The 18,110-nt window shown below is 40.8% G+C and overlaps 1 protein-coding gene across 1 annotated transcript in view; it reads left to right on the top strand.

The window, feature by feature from the left end:
- The first annotated feature begins 1,562 nt into the window (after positions 1-1,562).
- Positions 1,563-18,110, top strand: part of LOC132652861 (zinc finger protein 91-like) — a 30,671-nt gene continuing 14,123 nt past the window's right edge. The window contains exons 1-3 of the mRNA XM_060378794.1: positions 1,563-2,008; positions 2,496-2,591; positions 10,288-11,388. Of these exons, the coding sequence (XP_060234777.1) occupies positions 1,885-2,008; positions 2,496-2,591; positions 10,288-11,388 (1,321 nt within the window). The 5' untranslated portion in view covers positions 1,563-1,884. The remainder of the gene's footprint in view (positions 2,009-2,495; positions 2,592-10,287; positions 11,389-18,110) is intronic.

Below are 18,110 nucleotides of genomic sequence, written 5' to 3'. Positions count from 1 at the left end.
GGAGAGGAGAAGGTCGGTTATGACAGCCAGAGGTCCAGGAAGTCTGCAGGAAGGCTTTGCCTCCTAGAAAGTGAAGCAGAGCTGCACTCCAGATAATCCAACAATATGGCTGCCTGAACAATGACAGTGGGAGCTGACATCCTGCAGGGGGGAATCTCCTGGCTAGAGAAAGAAGTACAGGTACCTAAGAACTGCTGAGAGATGAAAATCAGTCTTCCCCAGGGATGAGCCCTCTCACTGTTCATCCAGTAAAACATGCATTCAGGCAACACTGAAGACAACCAGCCCTTCATATTTATGTAGTTATGTGTAGATGTATATATATTTTTCTGTGTGTGTCTGTAACATGAACTAGAGAAGACTACACCATGTACTTGAGATGGAGTGTCAGGAAACTGGAGAGAAGTTGCAATGGGGAGATAGGAGGGGAAAATGATGTATTTATAGTTTAATTCAATCATTTATCAGAGAAAACAATACAGTTTTGTCAATTGTGACAACATGGGTGAAACTGGAAGTTATTTCAGGCAAGTAAAGGAAAATAACACATGACCTCTTCAATACGCTAAATGTAAAGAGGTCTTAATGCACAGAAGTTGGGAGATGTAATGGTTTTTCTCATTGACCCTTAGGGACTTTCTGGACAATGGATGCTCTGGAACAGAGGGATAGGAGAGAGAAGCTCCCAGTACTGTAATCTGGAATGCTGGATGTGTGTGAGGATTGTGTGCAATACACTTTAGAAGCCTGGAAGATAATGTTTGAGGAGATGAGCATAGTAAAACTGAGAAAGATGATCAAAAGCCTACTCATGCAGTCATTACAAAAAAACCCATTAATACCTAATTGCTGATATTTTCATGTATTAATAAAAAGGAAAAATAATGTATGACTATTTTCATAGGTCATTCTAGGATATTACTCAATAAGATATGAAAACCAGAAAGTTTAAAATTAGAAAATTTTTAATAAACTAGCATCCTGCAAATATAATTCTCAGCCACAACACACTGATACTTAGGTGTTTTATGTGCAAATCATGCTTTAGGAATGTCACAAACATACCAATCAATTTTGAAATAAGCAAATGGTAGCATCAGCAAATATAATTCTTAGCCCTGGCACACTGATAACACAGGTGTCCTATGCACAAACCATGCTTTAGCGATAGCACAAACACGTCAGTCAATACCTGTCAGTACCTGGAAAGGGAAAATGACTAAAGATCAGTGTGATGTCTGTTCTAATTTGAATTCTCAAACAGTGGAGTTAGTCCTCTACTTGGTGATTTTTTTTTTTATCGTGTTCACATCTGTATATTTTTTCTGAGTTCTTTCTGTATTGTTCTTCCCTTTGCCTGCCCCATCTCAGGTTTCTTGTCACTGTCATTTGCATCACTTCTGAGCTCTGTACAAATTCAGAAACTCAGACTGCAACCACAGTCACTGCATCAGAATCTGTGTTTTCATCTCATTTCACTTTCATGATTGTGCATATTAAGTGTTGAGAAATTCCTTCTTCCATACCATGACTTTCTCCTGTGTGTATATATGTATGTATGTTTGTATATCGACAGTGCAAGCATATGGCACTAAAATACATTCTTGTGCATTTCTATACATGTAGAACCACCGGCCTTGGGTGAGCACCACCAATGTGTGCTGTGCTACCTCACATCAGTCACCAATTAAGAAAATGCCCTAGGTTTCCCTACAGGACAGTCTCCAGGAGACTTTTTCTCAGTTATGCTTCTCTCTTCTCAAATGACCCTAGCTAGTGCCACGTTGACAGGAGAAGTATCCAGCCCAGTGCATCTTGGTATTTATATGAGTATTAATGGTTTAATTAAAGTTATATTGCATTCATTGGTCTTTATTTCAGGAAATGCTGTCCTTCTGGGATGTGGCCATTGATTTCTCCCCAGAAGAGAAAGAATGCCTGGAGCCTGCTCAGTGGAATTTGTACAGGGATGTGATGTTGGAGAATTACAGCAACCTTGTGTTCCTGGGTGAGGATTGCATCTATAGTGAATTTGTATCTCACCATCCACATGTAGCTTCCCCACTTTGTGCAATATCTTGTGGGAGTATTTGTGTTTCAGTGGTGAGTTTTATGTCCTTTTAAATAAATGAGACAGGTTGTTCCGTAGCTAAGCGCAATATCATTGTTTTTCTCTTTGTGTGTTTCACCTGTCTGTGTTGTAAGTATACATCCTTCATTATTAGAAATTTAATGGCATGAGGCATGGAGCACACTTGTTAATTAAAGTGATTGACAATTCAGTTTTAATGTTTTTCCCTTGAAGTGAAACTCAGAATCCGTACATTGTACATTCTTCATGTATTATAGTATACCTGTCAGAAACCATTTAAGGAACTAATTGTCTGCAGTCATTAATGCATCGTCTCTTTCCTTATGCATGCTGTACTGGAAGGGTCATGTCAATTCCTAGTATAAGAACACTTAACAATCTTGTTCCCTTTTTCTACAAACAGGTCTTGCTGGCTCTAAGCCACATCTGGTGACATTTCTGGAGCAAAGTCAAGGGCTGACGGGTGTGAAGAGACAAAGAGCAGCCCCTGTACATTCAGGTCTGTTGAAATGAGAGGTCAGGAGCAGAGTTGAGGTGCAGGCTTTTCCATGTGCCTGGAAACACAATATGGGAATAATTCTTGAGTTCTCGCCTTCTGGTCTTTGTTGTCAGAGAAGCACATCTCTCAAGCATTTATGGTGCTTTGAGTCTCTGAGGCTTTCCCTAACAGTGAGTTGTGCTTGTATTTCCAGTGACTTCAAGGTTTTCCTTTTTGTTCAGTCTCCATTGTAATCTAAGACTCAGTGCTGGTCAGACTGAGAGTCATTTAGGCAGGGGTTGAGAGCAGGCTCATGCCAGAAAGATCTCTACACCTAGGTGAGGATGACTGGTTTATAAATCCAAACCCACAGTTCCGTCACACAGGCAGGCAGGCAGGGCAGAAGGCTCAGCAGTTTCAGCTCTGCTGATTAGAACAACTAGGGGTGGAGAGCAGTTGGATGAAAGCCAGACAAACTGGAGTCACTTTGGGCAGTTCCTTCCCCACTGATCTTAGGGAAGAGTCAAAGCACTGACTTACTCTATAAGGTGTTATATTGGGCCAGTAGGTACACTAACTTAACAGATGCTGTTTTGTTTTTTCAATGAACTTTTACCACCAGTTGATTATGAGGGCCATGCCATTAGACCTAAGATAGAAGGATTAGAGATCTTTCAAATCCTTTAGGTGTTTATTATCAATGGATCCCCCTCAAACCAGCAATTGTGTACCTCTGTTTCATGCCAGTTAATAGGTTTAGGCCTTTTACTGAGTTGTAATGCTCTATTTAGTATTTTTTTTAGGAAAATATTTTTATCATGTATAAGGACTGGTATTCACCTACATGTACAGTCATGAATCATTAAGCAAATCAGAAAATTTTATTTATAAAGCCAACATTCCCAGATACATCAGAGATAGTAAACTGTTTTTGTTTCAGAGTCCAGTCATGTGTAGTGATTGTGGCTAGCCCTATAGGAGGCATTATGTCTAATAATACCATGAATCCAAGAGGAGGAAGAGATTTCCTGGTCCCTTTTCAAGGTCTCCTGTTGATTCCTCAAACTTACTCCAAGTGTGTATATATCCATTGGCTTCCTGGTTTATAATGGGAGCAGGGCTGAGGAGCTGGTCCCAGTTGTCTCTGGAAGGGGACTCAAGAGAGACTGTGCTCAGTGACCTTTCACAGTCCACATCTCCTCCCCAGGCTTTATTGCTTTCTGTTCCTGGCTGTGGTGGGTCCACAGGTGGCACGTGCAGCTTAGTTGAAATGAGTGCTCTTAGTTCAGCCTGCTGTGCTGACTGGTCCTGTGACAGGGTCTCACACTTTGCTGAGGACTGCTTACAGAATCAGGCTTTGATATCTCAGCTCAGGGATTAGCGTTGTTAAGAGGAGGAGAAGTCAAAGCCAGTGGACAGGCATCGCTATTTGAACTAGCATGTAGTTCCTGTACCATTTGGGTGGCAGGCTCAGGTACAAGGTTCCCCTGTTTGCATCATCCACAGCTGTAAGTTCAGGGGTCATGGAGTGCAGAGTGACTGTAGTGAGCATCTCCATTGCTTGAGGCATTTAGGCTGTGTGTGCAGAGTCTAAGATCTTCCTCAGCAGGGAGAATCCACCCCTCTGTCTTGAGAGACATGAGGGGGTAACTCATCTTCCCTGCAGATAAGGACTAGGAGTTCCTGGTCTGGCTTTCAGGCTGCAGGGAGACAGGAGAAGCAGATGCTGGCAAGTTCTATTTCCCTGCTTTCTTAGCCCGTGATGAGCCAGCATGGCAGTTACCCTGATAGGTCTGTGTCCCCTTGGAGGCTATTTGATCCTAGGTGTGTCCTCTAAAATTACATGAGAGTGTAGTATAGATTTAATCCTTTTTACTCATACTATCAATTTTAATAATCACCTATTTTATTATATCTGATTTTGAATATTATTTCATATGAGCAAACTTTAAGTTGACCTTTAAATCTAAGTTACCTGCTTCAGACTTTGATGACATGTACAGAGGACTTTATGATGGAAGGTAGATATTAGTCTCTTAGTCCAATACTGCATCTGTAAATGAATTACATGGTATTTAGCCTGTGTGCAAACATAATTTTGGGCACACTGATTATATTTCATCACTCCTTTGGTGACTCCTTAGTACATATTATGTCTTAATTATGTTTGCTGTAACAGCTCACAGTGAATTAGTGACTCTCAGCAGATTAGGCTTTAATAAATGAAAGAAAGTTATTCCTATTAAATAACAGCCTCTAAAATTACAATTGCTAAACTGAAGCTCTTCTATCCCAAAGTAAAGTGTAACATAAATACAGTCCCTGGAGGAACTGGGAACTTCAATCTCCTCATCCCTTTATAATTCAACCTTACACAAACTAAATCAGTCCTACAGATCTCCTACATTTATTATCTTGTCTCATCAGAAACTACACAATCAGAGGAGACAGTAGCAAGGCCGACCTTTTTATGAAACACCCATAAGAAGAAAATGGTACACAACTAATTATCAATTCATGCCAAGACTCCATTTTCCAAATGGCTAAAGCTGAAGAAAATTTAAAAATACCTAATTGACTAGATAGACCTTTAAGTCAGTGATTTTTATAACATGAATAGAACTGTATCACTTGGGAACATTAATAAATTTTGACCATTAAATGTATTATCTTTAGATCTCCTTCTCCATAATGCCTTATTAATAGTAAGACCTAATGTGACTTTGCTTCAAGATTTTCTGCTTTTGCCCCTTCTTTACTTACAGGCTTTATATTACCTTAAATAATTTAACCCTTTTATTAGAGAGATAACCTCAAATAAATAAATATATCTGTATGTGTATATATATATATATTCTTATTAAAATGTTTTCACTGATCCATGCAGAGAAAATCTGGAAGTCAGTAGGAAGTTTAGTAGACTTGAATGAGAGCTCAACTTTTTTAAACAACTAAGAGAGGAGTACAGAATAGGAGTTCAATCTGTAACTCACTGAAGAATCATTGAGACACCTCACTCTCTTTGGCCGAGGCATCTGATCCTTTACATACACCCATCCTTGATTAAGCAACTTCACATAATACATAAGAAATTTGACAAGTAAATTGAATAACTGATGTAACAGAATTTCCCACAGGATACGGATGTTAGGCAATACTGATTTTTTTTGTGGGCCCTTAGCTGGTACATAGAACAGTTTTCCCAGGATTTATGAGGTTGACCCTGCAACCCAGTTTTGTTTTTTCTGGCCTGTATACCCCAGTGTCTTTAGGAAGCCTTGAAAGCTTGTGTAATATAATGCCACATATAATGCAACTAGCTGAAAGGTGTGACTAGATACTCAGGTGAGGGTTCAGGGACCTTGCATATATCCTTTATTGAAGGAATAGTAACATTGAACAAGCTCAGCTTGATTATTCTTATCAGGCACAGCTAGAGTAAAGAAGATGATATTTGTTCAGCTTAGAAGATCCTGTGTAACATCAGCTAAATAATAGGTTGGATGCCACCTATACTGCGAGGGTAATCTGATGAATGACTATAACCCGTGCGCAGACTGTCAAACCATGCAACTTGAAAGTTTTGAGAAGAACTTTACAGAAAACACAAGACAGTCTTTATGATTTAGATAGCATGTACACTTATGTTAATCATTAAATTGATGGTTATAGCATCTATCAGAACTTAGCTGGCTATGGTTTTGCAGTTATTATTGATAGATTTTAGACAGAGCATTCCTTTATCCTTTCTAAGGATGAGCACTCCTTAAGTTCATATTCTACACATCTTTAACACATGATATATATCATAGTAGCCTTTTCTGGAAATAGTTCACCTCTCAGTTGCTCTCAAGTACATGATATTTTTTTCAGTGCTGTCTTGTTCTCCCTCTACCTGTCACAGAGTCAAGGAGCAAGCCTGGCCCAGGATAGGGGCTTTGGAAGAAACTCTGTGACAGATATGCTTTGTTTTGAAGTAGGTGGGGCATATCTTATCTCCAGGTGAGCTTTTCAGTGAGCTAAAACAGCATGTGATTTATAAACATGTAATCCGTATTGAAAAGGCATTTGTTTTTCTATAAGACTGAACCCTGTCACTACCATATCCAGAACTGGTTTCTGTGTCTTCAGGTGTGGGCAGATACCCTGAGAAGCTCAACATGTATTTTCTCTCTCATAGATACCAATGTTTAGGATAATATACTGATTCTGTGAGGCAGGGACATATTGGCTCTGTTGTGGATCAACATCTAATCTTTAAGTACACAAATACCTGTCGCCTAGAGACTTTTAAACAGAAAACCACAACAACTAGACATCCAAGGAAAGCAAAGAGTTCTAGAAATGAAATGAAGAGTATCTGAGGGTAGTGGAACAGAAACAAAGGCTGACATCGGCCACAGGGCAAAGGAGTCCCCAAAACACACAAAAAGTCCTATCTCAGAGGAAGCAACCTTGCAGACCCAGTATAGAGGATCCAACATGGCTTTTATCTCCATTCGCCTACACAAGCAGTGTAGCTTAGGGACTTCAAGACAGAAAAACTGGATGCAACCTCTTGTCCACACTGAGCTTGAGTCGTGTCCTTGAGATGTCTGGGTTTCTGCTCCTGCCTACTCTGTAGGCCCTGGTCCTGCTGAGAAAACAGTGACCTTGTGTTCTGCTCCCACAGCCTCCTTGTGTTCTGCAGTAGAGAAGGTCTGTCCCCTACATGGACCTTATTGTGCATGGTTCCATGAGTGAAATTCCGTAGCTCAAACTTCCACCCACCTGAGTACCCTTGGGGGATGTGGCTGGGTGTTGACTAGGTTTAGGTTCCTGACAAGACCATAATGGGGAGCTTAGTGCTGGGCATGTGTGAGTTGAAGTGGAATAGACATGGAGTTTCTGAGAATCAGTAATACAGCCTCAGAAAGAAGGTTGGCACCCCTCATTGCACACAGGCAGGACAGAGCAACCCACAGCTTCCAGTCACCTCAATTCCAACTTGAGCTCATATAGTGGCCTGACTCCCTGTTTCATGGTGAGGGTCAGAAAAAGGTATAAAACCTAAGACACAGAACAATAGCTGAGACAGCATACATTGAATAGATTATTCAGTTATTCATTCAGCATCCATAGAAATGACATAAGGCATGGAATTAATTGAAAACTGTCATGCATTTCTTCTACAGTCAACATCTTTACTGTTAGAAGGAGAGCCAGGGGCAGTGGTGCATGCCTGTAATCCTAGTACTCGGGAGGTAAAGGCAGGCAGATCAATGTGAGTTTGAGGCCATCCTGGTCTACAAAGCAAGTCCAGGACAGCCAACACTTCAAGGAGAAACCCTTTCACAGAAAGGGGAAAAAAGGCAAGTTAGGGAAAGAGTTCCTGTCAGTCATTTTTTCACTTTATACTCTGTTCATAAGAAAAACATCTCCACCTACCTTCTTGGACTACAAGGAGGAGTAGGTTGGGTCTTGGTGTCAGAAAATACATTGGTCATTTCGGGACCTCTGGCTCTTATTGCATTGGGTTTATCAAGCCAAACCCACAATTGCTCATACCAGAGGCAGGCCAGGGGCCTAAAATTTCAAACATTTAAATTCCATCGATTCAAACAATTCAAACAGTAGATCTTTGAAACCTGCATGTGAGGCTGCATGACAGTGTTTTCTCAGCACTACTGGTTAACCTGAGGAGTTGGGTAAAACTCAGCCTAAATGGAGTCCCTTTGGACAGTTCTGTAACAGACTTTCTACTGTTCATGTGCATCTGCAAGTTTGTACACTTGTCTACAGACCTAGGTATGAAATCATTGTAAGAAAGTAACTTCACAGGCTTTTTTTTTCCATATCACTTACACTCATGTTAATGAAAGTCATCCCAAAAGTTCTTTGTGAATGATGAAAATTTTCTAAAATGTTTTTCCTATCACATACTTGGTACTAAGGCTTTAAAATGTGTGCCCTTTGTGGATACATAAAGATTAAAAACTAGAGAATGATTAGCAGCTCATCAACAATCTTTCAGAATTTTGTGGATTCAAGATTTGTTTTTCCTGAGTGAGGTATACCAAAAGCAGAAAGACACATATGGTATATACTCACTTATATAGACCTATAAGATAGGATAAATATACTGAAATCTATGCACCTAAAGAAGATAAATAACAAAGAGGGCTCTGGGTAAGATGACCAATCTTCATTTCGAAAGACAAATGGGATGGATATTGGATATATGAGAAAACAAGTAACAGGACAGGAGCCTACCACAAACGGCCTCTGAAACACTCTACCTAGCAGTGTATCAAAGCAGATATTAAGATTTATAACCAAACCTTCAGCAGAGCGCAGGGAATCATATGAAAGAAGGGGAGTTAGTAAGACCTGGAGAGTACAGGAGCGCCACAAGAACCAAATATATCAGGGCACAGGTGTCTTTCATGAGACTGTTTCTCCAACCAAGGACCATGTATGGATATAAACTAGAACCCCTGCTCGGATATAGCCCATGGTAGCTCAGTGTCCAAATGGGTTCTCTAATAAGGGAACGGGGACTATTACTTATGTGAATTCAACGGCAAGCTCTTCAACCCACCCCCGACCCCCCATGGGAGGAAAAGTCTTGCTAGGCCACAGAAGAGGACATTGCAGTCAGTCCTGAAAAGATGTGATAAGCTAGGGTCAGATGAAAGGGGAGGAGGTCATCCCCTATTAGTGGACTTGGAAAGGGGCAGGGAGAATATAAGGCAGGGAGGGTGGGATTGAGAGGGATGGAGGGAGGGGGCTATGGCTGGGATACAAAGTAAATAACCTGTGATTAATATAAAAAATTAATAAATTAAAAAGAAAGATTTGTTTTACTTTGCAATTTGATATTCTGCATTGTTATGTATAAGTATGCATTACCTATAATCATTTCTTGCACATATCCTATATACTTTGTTGAATGGATAAAACACTTTTGATGTTTGTCCAATCTCACACAATCACAATTATCTTTATTTTCTATGCTTTGCTATATAACTTCACACCTGTCAGGCCATATAATATCTGTATTGCCTGATGGGTTTATCTAGTAAAATGCCCTTTCAACTTCCTTGGCTATTTAACTTTGAATAATGCCATTTCTTCTATGTTGTATTTGATTGTGCTCTTACTTCAACAGAAAGGTAGATTGTTTCCACCTACTCTATCTTGTGAATTATGCTCGGTGAATTTTGGTGTTGAAATATATACTAGTTTCTCATTGATGCTTCCTTATGTAAGGGTAGATGTCTCCATTTTGAAAGATTAACCTTATACCTAGATCCCCTGTTCAAAGGAAGCGCATTGGCTGCTCAGTTTCCCAGTTGGTTTACTAGCAAGGAGAGCAGGGGATGTCTCTCATATGAACTCAGTGGCTGGCTCTGTGATCACTTCCCCTTGGGTTGTACAACCTTGCCAGGACACAGAGGAAGACAATGCAGACAGTTCTGATGAGACCTGATAGGCTAGTGTCAGATCAAAGGGGAGGAGGACCTCCCCTATCAGGGGACTAGGGAAAGGGCATAGGGGGAGAAGTAGGGTGGGTGGAACTTGGAGGAGGTGAGGGTGGGGCCTGCAGCAGTGATAAAAAGTGAATAAATTGTAATAAATATATAAATAAAATTAAATTTTAAAAAAGAAAAAAGGTAAGTTTTATAAGTATAAAGAATATTGCTTAACTTTCCGTATTTCAACTTTGGCTCAACAGGAATAATACCCAGTGATCATAACTATCACATCGAGGCCATTGATTATGAATCACTCCTTGTTCAGTGCCAAAGAATTAATACAGGGAAGAAACCCTACAAGTGTGAAGAATGTGGCAAACACCTCAGTTCTCGTAGGACACTTTCTATACACCAGAGACTTCATACTGGAGAAAAACCCTATGAATGTAAAGAATGTCACAAGGCCTTTAGCTCTAGCTCATCACTGTTTATACACGAGAAAAATCATACTGATGAAAAGACCTACAAGTGTGAAGAATGTGGCAGAATGTTTTACTATCCTTCAATGCTGAAGCAACATCTAAGAAGTCATTCTGGAGAAAAACCCCACAAATGTGAAGAATGTGGAGAATCCTTTTGTGATCCCTCATTCCTTAAGCAACATCAAAGAATTCACTGTGCAGAAAATCCCTACAACAATGAAGAATGTGGAAAAACATTATCCTGTTCTCCACACCTGCAGGAACATCAAATTCATACAGTAAGGAAACCACACAAGTGTGAAGAATGTCATAAAGCCTTTCGTTTTTACTCTGGCCTTAGAGCACACAAGGTAGTTCATACTGGAGAGAAACCCTACCAGTGTAAAGAATGTCATAAAGCCTTTCGTTATTACTCAGCCCTTAAAATACACAAGACAGTTCATTCTGGAGAGAAGCCCTACAAGTGTGAAGAGTGTGCCATGGGCTTTTGTTTACCATCGTGGCTTAGGAGACATCAAAAGATTCACTCTGAAGACAATTCCTACAAGTGTGAAAAATGTTACAGAAGGTTTTCCTGTTCTGCAAGCCTTCAGGAACATCAAACAATTCATACTGGAGAGAAACCCCACGGTTGTGACAAATGTCGCAAAACCTTTCGTTATCACTCGTCTCTTAAGAGACATAAGATAGTTCATAGCAGAGAGAAATTCTACAAGTGTGAAGAGTGTGGCAAGTCTTTCTGCTCATCTAAATACCTTAGAAGACATGAAAAAATTCACTCTAGAGTCAAGCCACACAAGTGTGGGAAATGTGGCAAAGCCTTTGTTAAGGGTTGTAGCCTTAGTCGACACATGACAGTCCATACTGGAGAAAAATGCTAAAAGTTTACTCTTGTTTAGCCCTTAAAAGACATCAGATGATTCATTCTGAATACAAACTCCATTAGTGTGTGCTAACAATTCAAACCTTCTCCAATTCATATGAATCCAGAGTCGACCACTGTGCCCTCACCACCAGTGTGTTCAATCAGTGTGTTTGAATCTGGCTTTGACTGATGGGTTTCTTTTCTCTGGAACTATAAATGTTTCCTGAAATGGTTACCATGTTGTAACTTGGTCCTTTGAGCGCCCTGAATCTGAGATCTGGGCTGTGGTGTAGGTACTGTTGTTTTCCCTGTTATGTCACCCAACCCCTGTCGTATCATTTTCTCTGAGTGTGTAAGAAGCTCCCTAAACTCACATGTGTCACCAGGTTGACTTTAGTAAAATGGTCTACACGGTCTCTAACCTGGGTGAGTGAGCATTAGTGTTTGTCTCACCAGGAAAAGCTAGCAACACATTGTCAGTCATCCTTGGTTTAGAATAAAGAATCTCTTACTCTCTTTGGTTCAGAGCAGTGTTTCTCATACGACTCCAACTGCCCTGTCTTAGAATCTTGGGGTTATTCTGAAATAAGAACCCAGACCACATGTACCTACTCAGCAGGAGTGATGTGTTTGATCAGCCGATATGTGTTTGTCAATTACTTAGCTATTGATACAGATTCTAAAATTTCATATCAAATTTGAATTTACTAATTTATGTAAACAGTTAAACAAGGGCAATTAAAACCTAAAAGTTAACAATCAAACTTATAAATGACTAAATGTCCCTAATGTACCAAAATTTGTTTTAGTCATGCTAAGTACAAATGAAGTTTTTTGCAGAAATAAGATGGGAAGGAGAGGCCAATTTATATCTCTGATTTTATAGTATTCTGTACATGGTATATCCTAAAAAATATACCTCAAACAAGTTTAATATAAACTTAGTAAGTTTAATACAATATAAATTTAAAAAGCAACTGTAATTATGTTTTTAAAGATCCTGATCTGGAAATAGAATGCTAGAGCTAAAGGTGTTAAGTTTACAATACTCTTTGGTGGCAGGACATCCCCAGGCTCACATATGACTGTTTCCCTTGGATGTTCACAGACCCTATCAGATTAAATTGTGTGCTAGCCACATAATACATGACCTGATGAGGATGTAAGGAAAAGGCTTTGTGAAAGTCTGCTGCTCCTGTCTGCCCTGCTCCATCTGCTCTTACAATCTGGCCCTGGCTAACTAACTGGTTGTTAAACTTTTTCAAATGGTAGGTCCCCTCAGTAAAAATGGTATCAAGGGCCCAGTACATAGCCTTTGTAAAAATCAAGGATTTGAAAATAAGAAAGAAGATGGGAATGATATGATTAGGTGAGGTCAGGTTACACTGACATTACACCATACCTTCTGGAGCCTCTTTAAGCAAGTACAATGTGCCTCCCAACTTCTGGAGAAGGATTGCTTTCCTGCTGGAAGCAGATCTAGATGTATACAAAAGATCCTGCCTAAAAAGTGGCCTTTCTATTGTGTTTTATAGATGCATGGGTCCCTTCTGTGCTGTGGAACCGTACAGTGAAACAAACATAACATGACACTTCAGTATACATCTCATAAGAGTATAACCTTTTGACTTTTAAAACCTTACCCTCACTCACTTCTCATTGTGAGCCTTTGTGTTGTGGGAGCCCAAGCTTGCTCACTTATACACCTAAATGATTTAATAATCAGGGTGATTTATAACTTTGTCACACTGATTATTTATTTTACCGGTTCTGTAGTAAAGATAGAATTGTCATGAACAGTGGCTGTAAAATCAGGGGTTTGAAGCTTACATGCTTCCTCTCTTCTGGCTAGCTTTCTTGGTGGAGACACAATCTAGGTATCCTACTATAGAAGTAACAGTTCTCTTACCCACCTGTGAACCCAAGTAGAATAAATGGCCTGGCAAGATATGCCCATGGAGCAATAGTGACAGCAAAGTTATGGAAGTAGTGGAAGTAGCAAACATTATCTGGTTGAATTTAAATCTCACTCCACTGACTGTAACTAATGACCTGTGGTGTTGATCACAGGCAAATCCGTGCCTGTATACATGATCTGCCCTAGGGAGATCCCAAGACTGGTATTCTTATGAGTGGTAACTAAATGAACGTAAGTTCTTGTCTTTATATCCACAGATTCAGGCACCTCCTAATGCCTACCAGAAAGTTTAATTGTGTGGGAGATGGAGACTACTACACAGATTCACAGTTTGTCAGAGTGTGGAGAATAATATACCCTGTAGAGAGTACTGACCTAAATCGCACACCTACACCTCTCTGCTAATGCCAAAACTCAGGGACCTCTGAGGGAGGAGAGGTAGAAAGATGGTCAGAGCCAGATGCAGTGGCTGTCTACAGAGAAAAAGAGTTTGCTAAAATGTCAGGACCATTTCATTCATAATCATGCAGTAGCTAATACCATGTGGACAACATCTGTGCAAATTAAAACCATGCCACAATTGTGGTGGCCTAAGAGCCTTATTATGTCTCACCCTGAGTGGAAGAGCTAAGACACTTGAGGGAAACAGTCAATCTAAGATGCTTCTAGTCTCCAGTCAATTGTCCTAAACCCCTACACACAGTGGGAGAACTAAGTGGAATGAAGAATTTAGAGAAAGCTCAAGACGTTGGAGTGTAAATTGTTGTTAAGAATATGAAGTAATTTGAGGTGAGGCACTGTAGGGGAGATTGAATCAAACACAGTATTCCTGTACTGAATTCTTCCCACAATAAGGATCATTTTAAACTCTCTTGGTTTTGGACATAACCTATCTTGACCTCTTTTAGCAGTGATTACAGCACAGAACTCAGGCTGTCATAAAGTCTACAGAGGGCCAGCATCTTACTGGGAAGTCATCAGGGGGGAGCAAGAGAAGATTCCAAGATGGGCTCAGATGCTGAGCACTAAGGAGCCCTGCATCAGTGTAACTTTAGAGAAGGGGCAGGGATGGTACCAAGAGATGAGCTGCAGTCAGACCCACCTTGTATCTTACACTTGGCTTTGCCATGAGTGCAACACAGGAAAGATGAGCAATGACTTCCTCAACCTCCCTGTCCTCCCTTCTCTATACACAGTTGTCACAGCTGCTTTGGTTCCTTGTTATCCATCATTATTAAAGTTAGCCAAGGAGTCTTCCAGTCAAAGGACTTGGGTAAAAATTTAAAAAGACAACACATCACATATTTTCTATAATTGACTTGGAAGAAAAAAGTATTTACACGTAAATGTTGACACATTAGATAAGACACAGAGAACTGAATACACCTCTAGAGTAGATGGGAAAGAAAGTGTCTAAGCTTCAGGCTTTAAATCCTATGTTTGCACATGCATTTTTTTCTGCCACACCCCAGTGTAGAAGGAATAGCTTTTGTATTGTATGGATGCCTCACCTGTCAATAAAAAACCCATGCCCTATGGGAAGGGGTAGCATAGAAGGTGGGACATTCCTTAGGCAGAACCTCTTCTGGGATGGATCAGGCATGTGAGATTTGCCCAGGAAATGTGAAAGAGGACAGATGCATGGTTCATGAGCAGAGTTAACCAGCCATCTGGCTACGTTATCAGTTATGAGCTAATCAGGAAAGGAGCCCAGGTGTATGGTCTAGGTATTTGTAAATATATTTTCAGTCTTTTTCGTTATTCCAGGCCTGGAGGAGAAGCCCTCACATTGTAATGACATACCACAAATGGAGCATAGAATCAAAAGTAACCTGAGAAAAGTCCCTGGTAGAGGCACAAATCCTCCCACAAAACAAAGTGGCTTCAAAGCTCTGTCTCAAGGAAAATTGTTCTTGCTTCTGTAAAAGAGTGGAAGCAGACTAGTGTCAGACACACCCTGAAGGCAAAACTTCCCATAACAGCCACAAGAAATGGTCCCAGGAAGAGCAGCTGGGGAAACAGGTTTTTCTAGCCAAAGGGCTGAAAATGAGCAGGACACCACAGAAAGGCAGAGCAGAATTTGGCCTTTTCTAAAGAGGGAATGTAAATTTCCTGAGTTCTAACTCAGAATCCACTGAGGTTTTTAGTATTCTTGATGTTGCTGCCTTGAGTCATCTATGTTTCTGTTCTCATCTGTCAATCAAACTGTCTGAAACAGCATTAAACTGGTTGATTCACAAAGACAGGGACTTGGATGGAAGCTTTGCTCTGTCTGTCACCAGAACCTGCTCTCAGGTCAACAGACAGACCTACTCTTCCACATTGGAAATTCCCCCTACAGAGAGTCTTATTAATTGCAGTGAAGAACACATCATAAAGAAGTTTGATTTGCTGCTTGTGGTTAAAGAGCTGAAAAGTCCTCTGCAGGGAGCATGGCAACAGGCAGGCAGGCCTGGTCTAGGAGCAGGAGCAGACGGCTTACATCTTGATCTCCAGTAGGAGGCAGAGAAAGGTAACTGGAAAGCACATGGGATTCTGTAACCTCAAAGGCCATCTCAGTGACTCACCTCTTGTGACAAGGCCACACCTCCTAATCCTTCCAAAACAGTTCCCACCAACTGGGACCCAAGCATTCAATTGTATGAGCCCATAGATATCATTTCATTCTAAGACCACAGTGACTTTAAAGTTAGGTAATGGAAAATCTGCTGTACTGTGTTGGGGAGACTCACTCCAATATGGGCAATCCTGGTACTTTGTACTGAGCCAACATTAAACATGCTCTGAGCCTAGAGCACATCCATGGAAATATGTCTTGTGAAAATGCAATCTCGTTTGAAAGGTGAAGGCTTCCTGCTTTCTCCAGGGCCAGTACCCATAGACAAATGAAACTGCTATAGGGACGGGAGCAGAACTTGCCAGTACCGTCTACTGCATTGTACTGGTTTTGGAGGCACTAAGGAGCAACATGTAGGTCAACATGAAGCTTTGCAGCATTGTTGAAGTGAAGTGCTTCACCATGCAATTGGTGGGATGTACAGTGTCCCTCCTAACAGTCCTTGTGGGGTCACAATGCATGAGCAATGCAGGTGACCACTGAGGGGAATTGGAACCTCACCATATACTCATGGTAGAACCTTAGAAAAGGCCAGACTGGGGTGTCTTTGCTTCCCGCCACAGAGACAGACGTTGGTGTTGATTCTGCTCTTTGGAGCCAGATGATTTTTTCAGGAACCTCAGGTGTAATGCATGTGATGGTGCAGGATTAGGGTTTCCCACTACATTTCTGTCTATCTTGTTCTTTTCTTTCCTTGCTAGATGATTAGTCCTGTCTATTGGAATATGCCCATTTCCACTCTTCCATTACTCTTGAAGTAGTAATCTTGTAAGCACTGTGGGATAAGCAAGTGTTTGAATTATGACTTGACTGTCTTGGGACTATTAAAGTCTATGGGGATGTAGAGTAATGGATTGCCTTAGCTAAGAAGAAATGAACGTGAAACTCTGAGAGGCATCCAGGGTAGAGGTTACAGTGTATTGCAAGCTATTTGATTGTCAAATTCTAATAAGCTCATTTGAGATATCTGATATATTTTTATTTTAGAAAAAAAAAATTTCTGTGTTTTCATTTGAAGAACTGAGATAAGTTCAAAGCAGCTGCCCCGACTTTCAATTTTTACTGTCCCATAGGAACAATTTCAGGATCACAGAAGGCAGAGAAAATTGAACAAGACATATCAGACCTTTGCAGAGTAAATTCCAACAACGGACAAATGGTGAGTGGTCATTACACACACCTCTGTTATTACCGAAGCGAAGTCCCTCCATTTGGAATATGGAGCAGAGGTTTAAAAAATTTTGAAACAACAACAAACAAAGAAACACCCAATGGCTGGTGGTATATAAACACCTGAGTTTGTGAACAACCAACTGGAGAGCGGTAAGATTCTAGTAAACAATTCCACGAAAAAGGATTTTTTTAAAAACACATTAATATTTGAAAAATTTTCAAGGGACTTAAAGACAGGTTGAAAAAAATCCTGGGATGGATTATGGGAGTTCTGTAGTTCTGCGCAAGTAAATGTCGGAGATTGGACTTTTATTTTTGTTTAATGATTCATACGCAAATGTGCCCCTAACCCACTTCCCACAGTGTATGGATTTCAATACTCACACAGAAACTGTTTTCAAGCGGTGGAGTCTGATCCATGCACGACACACAGAATGTCACTACGGAGGAAAAAGCATTATTTATTTATTTGTGGTACTGCGTATTAAGACAAAGTCTACATCACAGTCAGGTGCTTTCACCTAGGCTAAATACCAGAGTAAAGACAACCATGAAAACGACACAAATCCAAGACCGGGAAAACAAAACCACCAACCGAAGAAGAGAAGGGAAACACACCAAAACAAAACGACAAAACAAAACAAAACAAAACGAAACAAAACAAAACAAAAAAACCACAGTACGTATTTCCGGTAGGAACTTCGCACAGACTACTGGGATACGTGGTTCAGGAGACTGTGACGTCTTAAGGAGCCGTCCAGGAAAGCCCAAAAAAGCTTCCGTTTCTGTACAAGTGCGTGTGCCTTAAAGTTGGGTGAGCTGTGCTGCTGTACTTTCCCGTCGCGTCTCTGACATGGAGGTCGGTCCAGGGAGCAGCGCAGCCTGAGGCACTGTGCGGGGTGCGGGGTCGGTCTTGGAAGGAGCGGACCTGGGCCGGGTGGGCGGGCGGAAGAAGCTGCTGGGGTGCTGGGCTGAACTGGCTGGGACACGTGACATGGCAGGTCAGGGCTGGCAACCGGGCGGTTGGG

This window comes from Meriones unguiculatus, chromosome 3 (assembly GCF_030254825.1).
Source record: "Meriones unguiculatus strain TT.TT164.6M chromosome 3, Bangor_MerUng_6.1, whole genome shotgun sequence".
In the NCBI taxonomy this organism is placed as follows: domain Eukaryota; kingdom Metazoa; phylum Chordata; class Mammalia; order Rodentia; family Muridae; genus Meriones; species Meriones unguiculatus.
The sequence above is the reverse complement of the archived record's forward strand: the minus strand, read 5'-3'. Positions and strand labels throughout refer to the sequence as shown.